The 17,874-nt window shown below is 51.2% G+C and overlaps 1 protein-coding gene across 4 annotated transcripts in view; it reads right to left on the bottom strand.

The window, feature by feature from the left end:
* Positions 1–17,874, bottom strand: part of EVA1C (eva-1 homolog C) — a 76,398-nt gene that overhangs the window by 25,362 nt on the left and 33,162 nt on the right. For 3 of the 4 annotated variants that reach the window (XM_047100248.1, XM_047100250.1, XM_047100251.1), the window contains 3 exons: positions 14,595–14,791; positions 11,630–11,753; positions 2,815–2,967 (listed from right to left, as the gene is read on the bottom strand). In XM_047100248.1, the coding sequence (XP_046956204.1) occupies positions 2,815–2,967; positions 11,630–11,753; positions 14,595–14,791 (474 nt within the window). The remainder of the gene's footprint in view (positions 1–2,814; positions 2,968–11,629; positions 11,754–14,594; positions 14,792–17,874) is intronic. The other variant, XM_047100252.1, reaches the window with a different exon arrangement.

Raw genomic sequence — 17,874 nt, 5'->3', positions numbered from 1 at the left:
GGATGGTCTGGTGGAGGGGGGATCATGCCGAGTGCAGTTTATAATCCTCCCGTGTGGCTTTCCTGGGCCAAGAAGTAAACAGCTTCTCAGCGTTCAGCTAGAGGGAGAAAACACATCGGCACGGGCAGCCAGGGTCTGCCCTTTAGCGCTGACCTGACGGGAGGGAATAGTCCAGGTTTCCGTGGGAGCCCTCATAGGGCCTTTCGTGTCCCCTGGGAGCCTCTTCCCACCGCAGAGCACAGGCCCAGACAGTCTCCGGGGCTTGGCAGTGGTTCACGAATGCGGCGAACAGTTTGATCTTCAACCTCACGTGTAGTCAACCGGCAAGGGACAGAAGCCCTTGCCCGTGAGGGGTGGGGGGGCACAGGGGAAGGATGAGCCCGTGGCTTTTGCACGTGTGACTTTGCCAGGGCTCAAACCTTCTCAAACTGAACCGCTAAGCGAGGGGCCCGGTCGTGCATTCACGGACCTTTCCTGTATCAACAAGGGTTATTCATGGCATTAGGACAGCTGGTTGACCTGAGGATTCCTCGACGTCTCTATGGAAACCTGTCTTTTAGCCATGATGTCTGCTAACATTTTCTTTGGCTGATTACTTGATGAAGAAGGATGAGGGTCCCTTTGGTGCAGAAGTAGGTCAGATCACCAAGGCTCCCGTATCCAGCCAAGGAGACCGGATCATTTCAGGATGTTCAGAAGAACAGCCATCAGACTGGCCTTTGGAAAGGATGCCTCTGGCCATCTGGGCAGAAAAGCAGGCTGGGAGTAGGGAGATGGCACAATGACCAGCGCCCAGACCTGACACAGTAGCGGGGGCCAGGGCAGAGGGGCTGGAGACGTTCTGAACGCATGCGGGTGTTATACGAGAGGGACGCTGGAGTGTCAGGAACTCACAGGTCGCTCACTGGGGTGTGGGGTGGGCCGAGGGGCGTGCAGTGACATACGAGGGGAAGCCACCCTCACAAAGACCTCTCTGCCCCACTTGGCAGCCAAGCCTGTTAAACGGGAGTCCCCTCCCCCAGACCTGGTCAACAGCAGCTAGATGCCAGCTCTGCCCCTTCAAAAGACCCTCTGCCGTCCTCAACAGAAGGGCCTTCCTTCCCAGAACACCGGGCTGGGGGGCTTTGGTGGCCCGTGTCCCTCCTGAATGGCTTCTTTGCTCTCTCTTCTCGTCTTGTCCGAGAACTTGCCTGCTCACTGGAGTCACGTCACGCTCTCTCTTTTCAGATCCAAGATAATTGGTTTGGTATGAATTTCTTTTTAAAATTAACATTTCGGGGCGCCTGGGTGGCTCAGTCGGTTGAGCGGCCGACTTCGGCTCAGGTCATGATCTCACAGTCTGTGAGTTCGAGCCCTGCATCGGGCTCCATGCTGACAGCTCAGAGCCTGGAGCCTGTTTCGGATTCTGTGTCTCCCTCTCTCTCTGACCCTCCCCTGTTCATGCTCTGTCTCTCTCTGTCTCAAAAATAAATAAATGTTAAAAAAAAATTAAAAAAAAATTAACGTTTCATTTCACATGTGATCCATGAAGAAATCGTAGCGATTTAATACATTTCAGAGCTCATTTTACTTTTGATGAATAAAGTGCAACTCTGTGCGCCAGTTCCCAGTGGGGCCCATTCTCTCTGGTAACACGGCGGGTAAAAATCAGGCCGCTTCCCCACCACAGACTGGCATGCGTGAGGGTTAATTCTGTGTCTCAACTTGACTAGGCCATGGTGCCCTGCTGTTTGGTCAAACACCGGGGTAGACTACTGTGAAGACACTTTTAAGATAGGACTGACATTGAACTTAGTGGATTTTGTGTAAAGCAGATTACCCTTCCTCATGTGGGTGGGCCTCAACCAATCAGTTGAAGGCCTGCTTTTTCTCCGGGCTGCAGCATAGAAAATCTGCCCGTTTCCAGCCTGCCGTCCTGCAAAATTCAGACTCAAGATTGAACACCAACTCTTATCTGAGTTCCCAGACTGCCGACCTGCCCTGCAGGTGTCAGACTGACCATATTCCACCACTGTGCGAGCCGATTCCTTAAAATCAATCTCTCTTTCCAGATACAGGTCTATATGTCCCGTTAGTTCTGGAGAGCACGGACTAATCATAACCTCAGGTGACTCTGATGGCTCCCCAGGTTCACTCCCTCTCCTCCTTCAAGTCTCTGCTCAGCACGACCCTGTGAGACCATGCCTCTCTGTGGTACACCCCAGCCTTCCCTGTCCACCCCCAACCCCCGCCCGCCGAATGTGCCCTTCCCCTCCGCACTTGTGTGCACCTGAAATACAACACACGTCGTTCGTTCTCTCATTACCTCTTGGTCCACTGCTGGAAGGTCAGTGCCACGTGAACCCTGTGTTGGTCACCGATGACTCCCCCACACCTAGAACGGGGCCCTACATACAGTCGGCGCTCAGTACCTACTCGGTGTGAAGCAACTACACAACGGACAGATTTGGGAATGTGGGTCAGAAGGAGGTGGGACCACGTGGGCGGTTCCTCCCTGCCCTCGACTTTCCCTCTAATCCAGGGACCAGCCCCTGCCAGGCTTCCTTCCTTGGGGAGTCAGGGCCCTAATCCACTCAGCACCCTAACGATAGCCACATAGTAATACATACCAGGGGTGCCTGGGTGGCTCATCGGTTAAGCGTCAGACTCTTGGTTTGGGCTCAGGTCATGATCTCACGGTTCATGGGTTTGAGCCCTCCACTGGGCTCTGTGCTGGCAGCTGTGAGCCTGCTTGGGATTCTCTCTCTCTCTCTCTCTCTGCCCCTCCCCACCTCAAAATAAATAAATAAACTTAAAAAAACCACACACACGTACCAAACGGGGGGAGCCGCTCTGCTTCTGAGAAGCAGATGTCTGGCTCCTGGGTCCTCCTGCCGTAGCTCGCAGAGTAGATGTTGAGAAACTTCGATGGGTGACAGTGCAGCTTCAGCTCTTGGTTTTCACACACGGTTTTGTTTTTTAGTTCATCTGAAGCAGAAACAAAGATCAGCGACACCATCAGCTTCCCCCAGAAGGACTCAGGGAGCCCTACGCGAGCCCTCAGGGGCTGTACGCTGAGAAGGACAGTGGGAACAGCCCCGCCAGCCCATGGCATCTATGACCCTGAGAAACAGCGCCCTCTGCAGGAAGAGAGTGGGAATGACAGGTGCACAAGGAGGACATTGGGGGGCGGGGGTAGTGTCGGCAGGCAGGGAAGGCAGGACTTCCTGGCTTGGGTTTACGGATGGGGGCCTGGCCAGAAAGGATGTTTCTCTCCCTCTCTCTCCACCTGAGGTCACATATTCCTTAATTGAAGGGAGCCTTTCCTCAAATGCGGGCTTGGAGCTGCACAGGTAAAGACCAGGGATCGCCTGATTGAGGATTAAACCTCTGGAGACAGCCCGCTGACACCTCACCACTGGACCTCCTAATGTTCTAGCACACACCCCCATTTATATATTTAAAAAGAAAAATGATACAAAAGCGAGTTATTTCCTTGGGTAGAATACAGGAAAAAACAGGGCATGTGAAGAGTCCCTCTTCAGGGCAGTATGAAGATCTCGGTCCAGGAGCACCTGCGGCTCGGGCCGCGGTTGCGTGCTACCTTCCGACTCCCTGCACCAGGTCACAAATTCCCAAAGAATTTAGGAAAAGGTCTGTGTGTTTGTTTAATCCGCATGCCACTGTAAAATTTCCCTCTGCAATGTCACACAGCGTTGACACTGTAAATGCATTGCTGATGAAAATATAGTTTATTGTTTTTTCTTAAAGAATGTACTGGAGGGGTGCCTGGGTGGCTCAGTTGGTTGAGCGTCCGACTTCAGCGCAGGTCATGATCTCGCGGTCCGTGGGTTCGAGCCCCGCCTCCGGGTCTGTGCTGACAGCTCAGAGCCTGGAGCCTGCTTTAGATTCTGTGTCTCCCTCTCTCTCTGCCCCTCCCCTGCTCATGCTCTGTCTGTCTCTGTCTCTCAAAAATGAATACACATTAAAAAAAAAAAGAAGGTACTGGAAAAGCATTCAATTAATAAAAAAAAAGAGTTTCATAATGATTTGATTTTTTTTTTTAATTTTTTTTTTCAACGTTTATTTATTTTTGGGACAGAGAGAGGCAGAGCATGAACGGGGGAGGGGCAGAGAGAGAGGGAGACACAGAATCGGAAACAGGCTCCAGGCTCTGAGCCATCAGCCCAGAGCCTGACGCGGGGCTCAAACTCACGGACCGCGAGATCGTGACCTGGCTGAAGTCGGACGCTTAACCGACTGCGCCACCCAGGCGCCCCATGATTTGATTTTTAAAAGCAGTAACCGTTAACCCGCCAGACACAAAGAACCACATAGTGTATGATTCTATTTTTTTGAGATATCCAGAAAAGGCAAAGCGAAGAGACAGAATGTGGGTTAGCGGTTCCCTGAGGCTGAGGGTTGGGGACAAAGGGAAATGACAATACACTGACACAGGACATTTTTTGAGATGATGGAAATGTTCTAGAGCTGGGTTATGGTGACGGTTACATGACTCAGTACAGTTACTGAAAATCACTGAATTGCACTTAAAACGGGTGACCTTTATGCTACGCAAATTATATTTCAATAAAGATATTTCAAAAATAATAATAGCCAAATTTATTGAGCACTTCCTTGAATTAAGCCCTGTTCTAAGATCTTTAAATGTATCGGTGAATTTTTTTTTTAAGTAGGCTTCATGCCCAGTGCACAGCCCCATGTGGGCTTGAACTCAATGATCCTGAGATCAAGACTTAAGCTGAGATCAGTCATGAGATCAAGACCTAAGCTGAGATCAAGAGTTAGATGCTTAACTGACTGAGCCACCCAGATGTCCCTAAATGGATCAATCAAGTTCATACTCAAAATAGCCCTTCTGGGAACCACCTCTTCATATCCTTGGCATGTTGTGTTTTGGATTTTTAGACACTGTAGCAGTGATTCATATAGCCTGGATGCTAACCTTCCTCTTTTACGTGTTATAAATATCTTTTCCTAGCCTGCCACTTATCTTAAACTTTGCAAAAGCAAAGCAAAGCAAAACACAAAGGGGACTACGGCCATTTGTTTGCACATGTGGTTCTCTTCTCCCCACCTCCCCAATGTTTCCTAAAGAAAAAAATCATTCTATTACCCTCGTTCTAGATTTGTTTTTACTTTGAAACGTCAACTGCAGCGCAAACAGGAACATTTTTCAGCCAAACAAGCCAAGAGGAGCTAAATTACAGGAGCTAATGAAGGCTGTTTGGGGCGGGGAGGAAGAACATACCGAGAAGAAGGAAAACTAGCCCCCCACGATGACCCCCCATGACCACCCCTCCTATGACCATCTCCCAAGACCATCTATGGCCATCCGCCCGTGACCACTACCACTGTGACCATTCCCCATAACCATTCCCCATGATTGCCCCCCCATGACCATCCTCCATGGCCATTCCCCATGACCACCTTCCACAACCACCCCCATGACCACCCCCCATGACCATCCCCCCCGGCTCCCACTTTCACTTCTCTGACTCAGTCATGTTTTTGGATTGGAGGTGCAGGCCATGCCCAGATCCCTCATAGATCTCAAGTTAAAGTTTTCCAAACTGTGACTTAAGGCCTATTCTATTCATGAAATCAATTTAGCAAATCGTGACCAGCAATTTTAAAAAAAACAAAGAGTTTAGAAAACATCAAAGCACCTCACTGCAAAAAAGGATAAACACTGTTTTATAATTTTTAAAAATCCTTTCAGTTGTGTGTATGTTATGCCGGGCCAAAATGTAAAATGTTTTCCTTACCCTGCATTGTAATCAAACCAATCTGAAAGCCCCCACTGAAGCCTTACGGGAAGGCGTAATTTCTACACCAGATACCGTCTTCAGGATCTCAAGATACCGTCAGCTCTGGTGCTGCTTAAACCTGACACTGGTCTTTTTTTTTTTTTTTTTTAATGTTTATTTATTTTTGAGAGAGAGACAGACAAACAGAGCATGAGCCGGGGAGGGGCAGAGAGGGAGACAGAATCAGAAACACGTTCCAGGCTCTGAGCTGTCAGCACAGAGCCCGATGTGGGGCTCGAACCCACAAACCATGAGATCATGACCTGAGCTGAAGTTGGACATTGATCGACCGAGCCACCCAGGCGCCCCGGCCTTATGCTGTTCTTTAATCCGTGCTGAGGGGAACACTCAAGATGAGTGAAAGGCGTGAAGCAGAAACCAGGTTACAGATGCTCACCAAATCCCCGTACGGCCTAGTAACACACAAGACACTATCAGAGGAGGGAAGGTTCTGGGGTGACCAAGCAGTATGTAGAATGCCCTTCACCCACTCATTGGAATCTTAATACAAGTTTGAACCTAAAGCCAAGAAGCTTTGTTTTCTTTTTCTGAACAAAAAGAACACTGAGTCTGACCCTGACATCGAGGGTTTGATTTTGGTGAGTCACATCCGCACTGGTATGAGTTTTTCAGTGCTTTTTATGAGTAAACGCTAAATCCCACCAACACCGAAATATTGCCTGACTTCAAAGGCCCGGAATGAACGATGGCCTTTGATGCAGAACAGGGGGCATATGGGTAGACGCACCAAAAAGAGCTCAAGCAAGCACCCTTCCAACGGGGAGAAGGCTGAAAAATGTCAAGAATGCCTTCCAGTGGCAGAGCTCGCCAGAAAGGATGAAAACCAAGCCTGATCTCAGCGAACTGGAAGCTTTTCTTTTTAACAGGACTGGCTCCTTCCTTTCTTTCTTTCTTTCTTTCCTTTTCTTTTCTTTCTTTTCTTTTTTCTTTCTCTTTTTTTCTTTCTTCCTTCTTTTTCTTTCTTTCTCTTTCTCCTTTCTTTCTTTTTTTCTTTCTTTCTCTCTTTTTCTTTCTTTCTTTATCAGAATTTTTAAAAATTAGAAAGGACTTTTTAAGGCCTGTCAAGAAGTGCATTTATTAGCCACCATCTCTCTGATGTATTAAGGCCCATTCATTAAGGGAGGCCTCGATGCTGGCCAAACTCACGCAGAGTAAAACAACACCTCCATGTAAGGCCTCCAGTGATCCTGTCCTCAGATTATGGGCAAACCATCTCTTGGAACGGAGAGGCCTGTGAGTGTCACCTTACATACGTGGGGTTACTGCTGTGTGATGATGTGTCACTTGGTTCCTTAAGAATGTACTAATTTGCTGTCGCCTAAGAGTGACATTTCTGGGCCCTAAACACAGTGGGGCCACTAACAAAATCGCTACTTTTCTTAGAGAGAGAGAATTTGTTTTAGAGCTGGGTGAGACTGCTCAGTGGTCTCAGATTAGAAAAGGCATACACAGCCTTCCCAGTGGGTTTGGACAGGGAGGGTGACAGGAGCCCGGGGAAGTGGGAAAACCAGGACAACAGTAACAAAGTCCCCTTCCTGATTCTGCAAACTAGGGGGCTCTGTGTGCCCTCAATGTTTATTTATTTTTGAGAGAGAGAGAGACTGCAAGCAGGGGAAGGGCACAGAGAGAGGGAGACACAGAATCCGAAGCAGGCTCCAGGCTCTGAGCTGTCAGTACAGAGCCCCACGCAGGGCTTGAACTCACAAGCCGCGAGATCATGACCTGAGCTAAAGTCGGACGCTTCACTGACTGAGCCGCCCAGGTGCCCCTCTGTGAGTCCTCTTTAATAACACAGATACACATGTGCATATCAGCAGTGGCCTTCCACAGAAGGGCAGAGAGGGTGATCTGCCAGGATGAGAATGTGTTACTACTGATGTTAGTTACAGCGGCCACGCGGGGCGATATTGACATGCAGACAGATATTTACTTACTTTTACTGTGTTTTTAAAATTCTCTAGGGTATACCCTGCTCATGCCTGCACCCAGGGCAGACTCCCCTCAGCCCCCCAACATCTGGGTATCACTGCCTTTCGGTCAGTCACATCTTCAGCAAGAATGACCTTAATCTGCCTCCTGGAATAACAGCTACCAATTACTGAGCACAAGTGCACAGCACCGTACTTTTACACACTCTGCCACAGCGTGGAAGGCGCACTGTCTTCACTCTACCGTTGGGTCACGGAGCCGACCCTGGGAGTTTCCCTATGCTATCCAAGGTCAAGCAGCAGCCACACAGCAAACAGGGTTATGAACCCAGAACTGCCAAAATCCGAAGCCTCACGGAAACCAAGATTCTCTGCAAGGATGAGATTTAAGGAGGTGAAGCGGGGTGCCTGCTTGAGAAAAGAAGGCTCTTTCTACTGAGGTTTGCTGGTAAAATAGCTCTCCCACCATCCACAGGCAAGCCCTGATTTATAGCGTTTGCCCATCTCCCTGGTGTAAATACTCCCGTTGTGGCAGATTTCACTGCACTCAGGCAGAGCTGGGAAGAAATGCCCACAGTCGGCTCTCACGATGAGGGCTGGCTCCCCGGGCCCCTGGCTGCAGCAGTGGGGGTGCCTTCTGAGGATCAGTGTCAGTGTCATGCTTGGGCTGGCATCAGAAACAGAGAAGAGCCGCCGGGGTGAGAGGGCTGCAGAAACAGAGGCTGGAGGGGGTAGGAATGACCTCTCTTCTGCCTTCCTCTCACAGTGGTGACAGGGACCGCCTCCCAGCCTGCAGGGCCTCGGGTCACCAATGTCTACATTACCCAAGGCGCTCTGGTCTGAAGGATCATGTCCCTGTTAAATTCGAGTTGAAATTCTGATGCCCAACTTGATGGTACTAGGGGGTGGGCCTTTGGGAGGGGCTTAGATCATGAGGGTGGAGTCCCCATGCATGGGATTAGGGCCCTGAACGAAAGAGACCCTAGAGAGATTCCTCGCCCCTTCTGCCAAGTGTGGTTACAGCAAAAAGACAGCCATTTGTGAAGCAGCGGGCCCTCGGCAGGTGCCAAAGCTGCCATCCCCTTGATCTCGGTCTTCCCAGCCTCCAGAACTACAAGAAATAAACTCCTGTTGACTATAAGCCACCCAGTTGATGGCATTTTGTTAGAGCAGCTCAAACAGCCTAAGATACAGGGCTGTGCCCCGCGTCTGTTACACATGGGGCAACCAGAGGGGACGTGAAAACCCCAGCCACGCGTCCTCCCTGCTTAATGCCCCTCACAGAAAGAGTCCACCCCCTTCCTTGCCCACCAGGTCCCGGGGATCCTGCTCCAACTCCCCATCCGGTGCTCCTGCTGGCTCCCCAGAGCCCCCTGCTCTCTCCGGCCACAGCCTTCCATATGAAGTGCTCCTTCTGTGCCCGACCCCTAGTCTGCAGTCCCCAGCCCCATCACTAGCCAGGAAAGCCTTCCTTGCACCCCTGCCGGGCTCAGTTCCCCCTGAGCTCCTGGCACAGTACCAAGAGAGTAGGGTTCTCCTGAGATGTATTCTGGACAGATACGATCTTTCTGGAGAAAGCTGATATTTGCTAGAACCTAAAAGGCAAGAAGGAAGCAGCTATGCGAGGTGAATGCTCGCTGGATGAAAGAATGTGGAAGCTCTCCCAGCTGGAGCCGCCATCCAAGAAAGTTCTGCAAAACAGGAGTTGCCTTCATACACCAACACCTGGCCCCACACCTGTGCCCGGTAGGTGGTTCAGCAGTGTTTTGCTGAAATGACATGAGCAATCAGACCTCATCACTGGCCACAGTAATAAGGCTGTGGCCTGGCACTGACATAGTCGAGGTTCGGCCACTTCCACAGGGGCCTTTTTACGTCTTTTACGGGTTGGTCTTTTGCAACTTCGCATTATGAAAAATTTCCAAGAATATCACAAGAGACAGGCATATTCTCACTGCACAGATCCTTCAACCGTTAACATTTCGAACACGCTTTAAAATGAGTTGCCTTTGGGGCGCCTGGGTGGCTCTGTCAGTTGAGTGTCTGACTCTTGATTTCGGCTCAGGTCACGATCCCAGGGTCGTGAGATCGAGCCCTACATCAGGCTTTATGCTGGCAGCTCAGAGCCTGCTTGGGATTCTCTATTTCCCTCTCTCTCCGCCCCTCCCCTACTCATGCTCTCTCTCTCTCTCTCAAAATATATAAACTTAAAAAAAAAAAAGGGTTGTCTTTTCCACCATGGAAGGAGGACAGCGTCTTTTGAGATTTAGCCATGGGAAGGACACTACTAAGAACACAGAGATGTAGACGGGATCTTCCTGAGTGAGACAGGAGGTGACGAGGATTCCTGGGGAGGGTTTGGCTGGTCTGCAAAGTTCGGGACTGTGTGTGGGTGTTTGCGATCATGTGCACGTGTGAGTATGTGTGTGACAGTGCATGTGTGTGTGATAGGACGTACGGGGGGGGATTGTATGCATGTATGAGTGACTATGTGCAATGTGAGTGTGCAATCGTGGGTATGCGTGCAAATGAGTGTGTGCATGTGAGTGTGAATGTGTGTTTGAACACACAGCATGGGGGAAAGAGCCATAGGGGCCGTTCTGAGGCATCTGGGCCCCAGCAAGGAAAAGGTTTAAGACAGAAGGCTGGGTATTTGCTGGAAGGTTCCAGTGCTTTCTCTGCAAATGTGCACTTGAAACTACTACACACGTATGAGCTAAAGCTTCACCCGCCTCCGGCACCTAGTCTGCCACTGTCTTGGGGGGGATGCTGGGAACCAGAGGCAGAAACCAAGACAGAACAAAGTGCAGAAAATAAAACCAACGCGTTGGGGTGGCAGTGCAGAATGTTTAAAGTGATCATGCCTTCTTATAATCGTTTGGTTAAATATTGTTGCTATAACTTTGCTTTCTTTTCAGCAGGTTACTTCAGGGTCGCCAGAAGCCTCTAATGCTGCAGTTACCCATGGCTTCTCTCAAGCAGGCTCTCCACACCTGTACGTGTGACCTCCTCGCTGAAAGGCAGTTACTTGTGGTCTTTAACGGGTTAATCACAAAACTGATGTGCGTTACACGTGGCACAAGTCAACTGAGAAAAGTGCGAGAATCTGAATAAGAAAGGCTGCTCCAGCCAGAATCTCCTCCTCTTTCTTTCCCCTTAGGAAAAGACACTGTGTGCGGAGCCCCTGCTGTAGGTGAAAGCGGAAGAAGCAAGTTCAGAAAGATCTAGAACCAGGGGCTCCAGCAGCAAATGTGCCCCCCGGCCCTCTCGAGAGAACCACAGGCCAGCGGCTGATGGTGAGATTCCTTTGAGTAAGGAAAACCCAGTTCCCCATTTTGGGGAAAGGCAACTTCAGCCTCTTGCCACCCCTGATACCTTTAGCATGGGTACAACTGGGTTTTACATATTACGAAGGATTTAAAAAAAATTTTTTTAATGTTTATTTATTTTTGAGAGACAGACGCACAGAGCACAAGCAGGGGAGGGGCAGAGAGAGAGGGAGACACAGAATCGGAAGCAGGCTCCAGGCTCTGAGCTGTCAGCACAGAGCCCCACATGGGGCTCAAACCCATGGACCACGAGATCATGACCTGAGCTGAAGTCGGACGCTTAACTGACTGAGCCCCTCAGGCGCCCCTACGAAGGATGTTTTGAATTCAAGGATTTGAAGAATGCACATGGATATTATGGCTGCACACACACGTGCGCACACACACCACAAAAGAATAGGTAGGACATCTCTATTAACAAGTTTCCGAGTTGGACAAACACCCACTGGCAGAGAATTTCCATCAGGGGTGTGAATAAAACAGGAAATCCACACCCCAAACACACTGTCCCCCCCCCCACCCAGCCCCAGAAGTTACTTACTAGGCTGGCATTTAAAGGAGACCAGGAGGTATTTACTGCTTCCTGGACAAAGGTCAGGTCCAAAAACACGGCTATTGACCAGGAGATGGCAGGCACGCTGGTTCTGGCATTCATCCAGCACCTTCTAAAATGAGGGGGGTAGAAAAGGGATAGGCTTGAAAACCACACACGATGTCTGTGAGACCCCACACCCGGGCTGCTCTGGGCTCTGACAAGGAAAGGACACCTGTCTGCTTGGCCTGGGGGCCACACAAAGAACCTTCGAGCTGCTATGAGCTGTGTCTGAGACCGCACACCTGTGCATTGACCAGGTCGGCTCCCTGTCTCCCTGTCTGTCCCAGAGCAAGAAACCCGACCCTACGGCGCCAGGCCCCCACCAGAAGCCCAGCCTTCAGTCTTCCTTGAGTGGAAGTGTTGCCGATGGTTTTGACCGAAGTGCTGCATCATGGAGGCTTCGGGAAACACGAGCGAGACCCGAGGACCTCAGAGTGTGGGCCAGATGGGACGCGGAGGTCCCTTCCGGAAGGCGTCCCCCTGGCTGCAGAGCTGAGAGAGCCCTGTGAGGACCAGGAATCACGGCCGTCGCTCTACATCCTTAGAAACGGCCGAGCACAGACCACAGAGAACTCAGCATTTGGGGGAGGCCTTGGGAGACCCAACCCAAAACAGGCCAAACAATAAACATTAGAAAGCTGATTCTTCCCAACCTTGCCAACCTGGAGGGCACAGGGTCTACTTGTTCCCCAGGGGGTAATTTTCCTCGTTGGAAAACTCAGGCCTTCTGTTGCTCATTTGGCTCCAAAGTTCTCCTTCAAATCCTCTTTCCCTCATTTTTTTCCCAGACAGTGCACACTCCTTTGTGAATGAATCTGTTCCGTGCAAAAGCCCATGAATCGCCCTGTGGAGGGTCACAAAGGGGCCTCACTGCCGTGCTTCCTGTCTCCAAACACAACAGGCGCTGCCTGTAACACACAGGTCTTACACTTATCCGCTAACAGGATACCCAGCACACTATACGTTTCCCAAGAAGCTACTCACTACTGTTGGACTCAATTTACCTCAGCTTCACGAGCCTGTCCGTATCTCCATGCTCTCATAGTAGATTATGGAATATCTCCATGAAGGCTGCTGGCCTTACCAGGCATCCCCTGTCACCTCAGGGGCCCGGCAGAGGTGGTATGAAATCTGGAAAAACGCCGAGGGACCCCTCCCCCCCAGAGGACGGGACACATCCTCATGGCTGAGGGTCACCGTGCAATGACTCAGCCCTTGTGTGGCTCCACGTGATACAACCACAGAGTGGGACCCTAGGCGGGGCTGTTCCCAAAGGGGGTTAACAGCTGAGAGATGCGTGGGGCGGGGGGATTTCCTGTCGGCATTCAGTCACGGGCCAGACCAGCTGAGGTGCCCCTGGGTGGACATCAACACCTGTTCTCTCCAGCCTTAGGTGACCTCACTCTGCGGAGGGGGAAGCACTTTGCCTCAGTTCCCAAATGCTGCCCAAAAGACACAAAATAAAGGATCTCTTGCCCTCTGGATGAAAGAGCAGTGCACGGGGGATGTTTCTGGCAAACAAACCTTCTGAACAACAATTGGAGTCGTGTTCACAAATGCTAACTTGTCTGCCTGGCTCTGGAAACGCCCGCTTCCCTCAGGCCTGCCTGGCAGAGCCAGGCACCATATTGGAGAGCGAGGGTGGTGCCCATTCTTTGCAGCTCCAAGGTGCAAGGGGTTCATATTTCCACAAAGCAGGGCACCCGTCCTATGGCACCGGCCGGTGTTCTTTTTATGCACCTAGGAGAGCGGCAGCCGGCCTGGGGGGCGGGGAAGGGTGGGCAGGGCAGTTGGGGTAAGGACTGGGGGCAGGCCAACTGGGATACAGCTCCTGGAGTGGCACCCCCAGGGACAGGACTGGGGGCTGGGTGGGGCACCCACAGGAAGTAGCTGCTGGTCTCCAGAAGCAACAGGTGGCCTCTCCTCGGGGGGTGTGGAAGCCACGTCCAGGGATTTCACTCAAACACATCCTTTTGGCTACTCGGCTGGTATCTTTACCCATCACATGGCCATTCTAGATACTAAGACGCTTGGAATGGAAGCAGTAAGTGATGTAAGAAATAGAAAAATCCTTATATTATCACATGAGTTTGGCTTCTCCTCTTTGGACCTCAGAGAGAGCTACATGGCATGAACACCAATTCCATCAGGCCTTAGTCTTCCTAGCAAATTTATCTTTCCCCCCATTTCCTGCGGCTGAAAAATAGTCGAAGAGCCATGAATAGTCTAAAATCACCACTGAAATACTAGTCTTGACCTCTTCCTATACCAAATCTTTTGCTAATCCCAACCCTCCCCCCCAAAAAGAAAGTCTTAGCTGCTCCCCTCCCCAAATTCCTGGTACTATATGACAGAAAAGCAAATCAGCAGAGGCCGCCCAAAGAAGCTCGAAACAAGAATAATGTCATTATCTACAACTGGAGAAGAAAACCATTTTTTTTTTTTTAAAGACCATGATTGCTATTTCCCTTCCTCGAGAGCATTCTCTGAGAAGTTGGTCAGGATCTCGACTGTCTGCCTCACACAGCCCCCCGTGGTTTCCACTAAAGGAGTCACGTTCCCTCTCTACTGGGGTATCGACGGGACAGGTGGTCCTGGAGGGTGAAGGCCAGCACGACTGTACTTTGCTTTACGGCAGTGAGGGGTACGTCTCTGAATAAATTCGTAAGGCAAGCGTATTAAGGGAGCTCCCCAGCAGGCAGGAATCCCATTTAGTCTTGTTTGGTGAAGAACCTTTTCCAGAAGCAAATAATAGCTCACTTGTGAAACCGGTGATTTGTATAAGTTGGGGTTTTCGTGGATCAGGTTTCCTTTGAGCAAACTATATAATCACTAGCATATATACAGAGAGAGAGAAGGAGAGAGAGAGAGGACCATTTTATCATCCTAAAACATCTACGAAAGATAATACCTGCAGTGTTGTGGGTGCCACGCAGGTTAAGCTGTCTTCCCTCTGGGAGGCAGGCTGCTGGGTGCTACACATTTGGTAATCTTGCCCATAGAAGGCCGACTGGACACTTATCGTAGAATGCCGAGGGCACTGTAGATTCAAATGGTCCCCATCGCAGGCATAGGCGGTGTGGTTCTGCAGGAGTTTGGTTAGGTAACCTGGAAAATATTCAGCTGGGTTACAAGAGGCCCAGGAACTCACCACTCCTTCACAGATGTCCAAGCAAGAGGACCTCAGCTCCCCAGGGGAAGGGCTGGTCGGTCTGGAAGACGCCGGGTGGAGCTTCCCTAGCGGCTGCCGTGGAGAAGACCCCAAACGAGGCTGGTAGCTGAGACTAATGGAGCCGGGTGCCAGTTTTCCCATCTGGGTTGTAAACTTTGGTCTGGAGTGGCCCATGGGAAGGCTGGGAGGGCTCTTTCCCTTTGGGATTGGCCAAGGGCCAAGAAATCCTGAAGCATCTCCATAAAACGGGAAAAAATTCCAAGTGGGGTCCCTTGGGCATGTAGTTGCCTGTCCCTGGAGAGATTCGGGCTCCGTGATCTCCCTCTTGCTAGGCCAGGCCTTCCTGGAGCGAGGGGATGCCATTTTACTTCGGAGTAACCACTCCTGGGCCCTGGACAGGAAAGCAGGGCAGCCTATGTGGGGTAAGGGCCTGCTATGGGGCCAGGGGAAAGGGAGGGATGGTGGGGCTCTGTTGCAGGTTGAACAATGTCCCACCTCAAATTCATGTTCACCAGGAACCTCAGATGTCACTTAATTGGAGACAGGCTCCTCGAAGATGTGATTAGTTAAGATAAGGCCATACTGGAGGAGGCTGGCCCTTGATTGGTGTGACTGATGTCCTTATAAGAAGAGACAGAGGGAAGACAGCCTTGTAGAGACTGGAGTGATACATCCACAAATCAAGGAACCCCCAAGGATTGCCTGCAACCACCACGAGCTGGAAGAGGCAAGGAAAAGATTCTGCCTTAGAACCTTCAGAGGCACCAGTGGCCCCATGACACCTTGACCTCCGCCTTCCAGCCTCCAGAGGGAATGAATCTCTGCCATTTCCAGCCCCCTCAGCCTCCGGTCCTTTGTTACAGCAGCCGCAACAAACTCATACAGGCTCCGGGTCCCAGCCTCCCTGGCTCCTTCTCCGAGCAGACTGGACGAGCCACGGGGCCCCGGGCTCTGAGGAGCTGTGTGCGTGACCTGGCAGGCACAGGCGGCCTGGACCACTTCTCAGAAAGGAGGAAGGAAGCTTCATCTGAAATGTAGATTCCTTTCCTCCTTCTCACACCTCATGAGGTCAGTCGCGAGGCAGCTGGGAGGGAAGCCAGGGACTTTCTGGTGAGGTGTGTGGGAGACGGCTTTGGCAGGCCTCAGCCTCGGAGGGGGCGGAGGGGGTGTGGAGGAAGGCAGTTTCAGAACTCCCCAATTCCCACGCAGATGGCCCGTGCTTAAGTTGTTCCTGTTTAAGTTTCATAATCCTCTCAGGCCACAATTCTCTGCAAAGGGCACCCACTCCAGCTCCCCGGCCTTCCCTGAAAGTCACAGTGAAAGGGACCCTGACGTCTGCCACAGGATGGTCACACTCACCAACCGGAAGGTGAAGAGGGGGACTGTTCGACATGTAACCCAGACCTGAGGCCTCTCACCGCCATCCCCTTTTTCCTTCCCACCCTTGAAAGCGGCCATAAATAGGCCAAGAAGGCCACTTGGAGAAGCAGACCCTAGCTTGAGCCGCAAAACTGACATCAGGCACGGGGAGGGGGTGAAGGGGGGGGTGGAGTCAGGGTCCTGCTGGTTAGAACAATGTCATCACTCTCACTGTGCTCCCCTCCAGGCACGGAGAGAGGAGAGGCAGAGACCCCCTCGGTGGTCCCACGACCACAAGTCGGCATCTTCCTGCGGGACACAGGCGGGCCGTCGTAAAGCCATGACTTGGGAAAGTTCCAGCCCCTTTGTGGGATCTCAACTCCCCATGATGAGCCACACCAGGGAACTCAGAGTCGCCCTCATGCTGCCCCAGGCTAGCACCCACCCCGAAGCTCCCCAGGCTGTTACGCCCTCCCTTGTGTCTCTTCAAACTCATCATTAAAACTTTCTCGCCCATCACCACGCCATTCCCCGGGACCACACTGGGTGACCAGCTGACTAAAATGTTCATCAATCCTGGGAGCAAGACTTCGCCTTAATGGTTTGTCCCAACCGTCCGTGTGTGACTCTAGCTAGATGAAGGAAACAACAGGGCCATGGGGGTGTTGGAGGCACAGGCCAGAAGGGGCCTGGGTCCCAGATTCATGGAGAAGATTCATGGAGGCTTCTCCACAAACTGTTACATGAGTGGGAAAGAAACTTCCACTGTTTGGACCATTCTTCTATTTGTCATGCAGTCTGTCCCCAGTAAACGGAACTTGATCTCCGTGGGAGCATTTACATCAAAACATGACGTGAGTGGGGTGTGGTGGCCAGAGCCCCCACGCATGCCATATTTGTATTCTGACGGTGCTCTGGAGGCAGGAGCTCAAGGCAGAGGATGGCCTCTCAAGGCCTTCCGGGCCCTTCTGCACTTTGAGCGGGGAGAGGAATGTGTCAGTCCTAACAGCATGAGATACAAAGAAGACACTTCAGCAGTAACATCTGCCCTATGCTCAGTCCAGTTCCTTCTTCAAAAACCTATGCCTATGTCCGCCCATGATTCAGCACTAAAATGAAGTGAGCGAGGAAACTGCAAACAGACACGGAGGGAACTTAAATGCACATGAGTAGCGAGAGAAGCCAGGCTGAGGAAGCTACAGGCTTTATGATGCCAACGACATGACGTTCTGGAAAAGGTACAACTACAGAGATGGTAAAAAGATCAGTGGTTATCAGAGGTTTGGGCGAGGGAGGGCTGAACGGGGGGAGCTCAGAGGATTTCAGGGAGATACAGCTACCCTGCAGGACACGAGCGTGATGGACACTTGTCAAAACCTCCAGAACACTTGTCATTATACACAGTCAAAACCTACAGCACACAACACCCAGAGTGAACCCAGAGGTAAACTATGGACTGTGGTCCATACTGTGATGTGTCAATGTGGGTTCATCAATTATAACCCATGTGCCACCCTGATGGGGAACATGGACAGTGCGGGGGGGGGGGGGGTGGCGCGCAGGGCGTTGTCTGTGTGGGCACAAGAGGTATCTGGGAACTCTCTGTAGCTTCCACTCAACTTTGTCCTGAACCCGAAACTGTTCTACAAATAAATGTCTA

The sequence above is a fragment of the Lynx rufus genome, unplaced genomic scaffold (assembly GCF_022079265.1).
Source record: "Lynx rufus isolate CCGP_SWC_20201006 ecotype Redwood Valley unplaced genomic scaffold, mLynRuf1.p SCAF_5, whole genome shotgun sequence".
Classification (NCBI taxonomy): domain Eukaryota; kingdom Metazoa; phylum Chordata; class Mammalia; order Carnivora; family Felidae; genus Lynx; species Lynx rufus.
The sequence above is the reverse complement of the archived record's forward strand: the minus strand, read 5'-3'. Positions and strand labels throughout refer to the sequence as shown.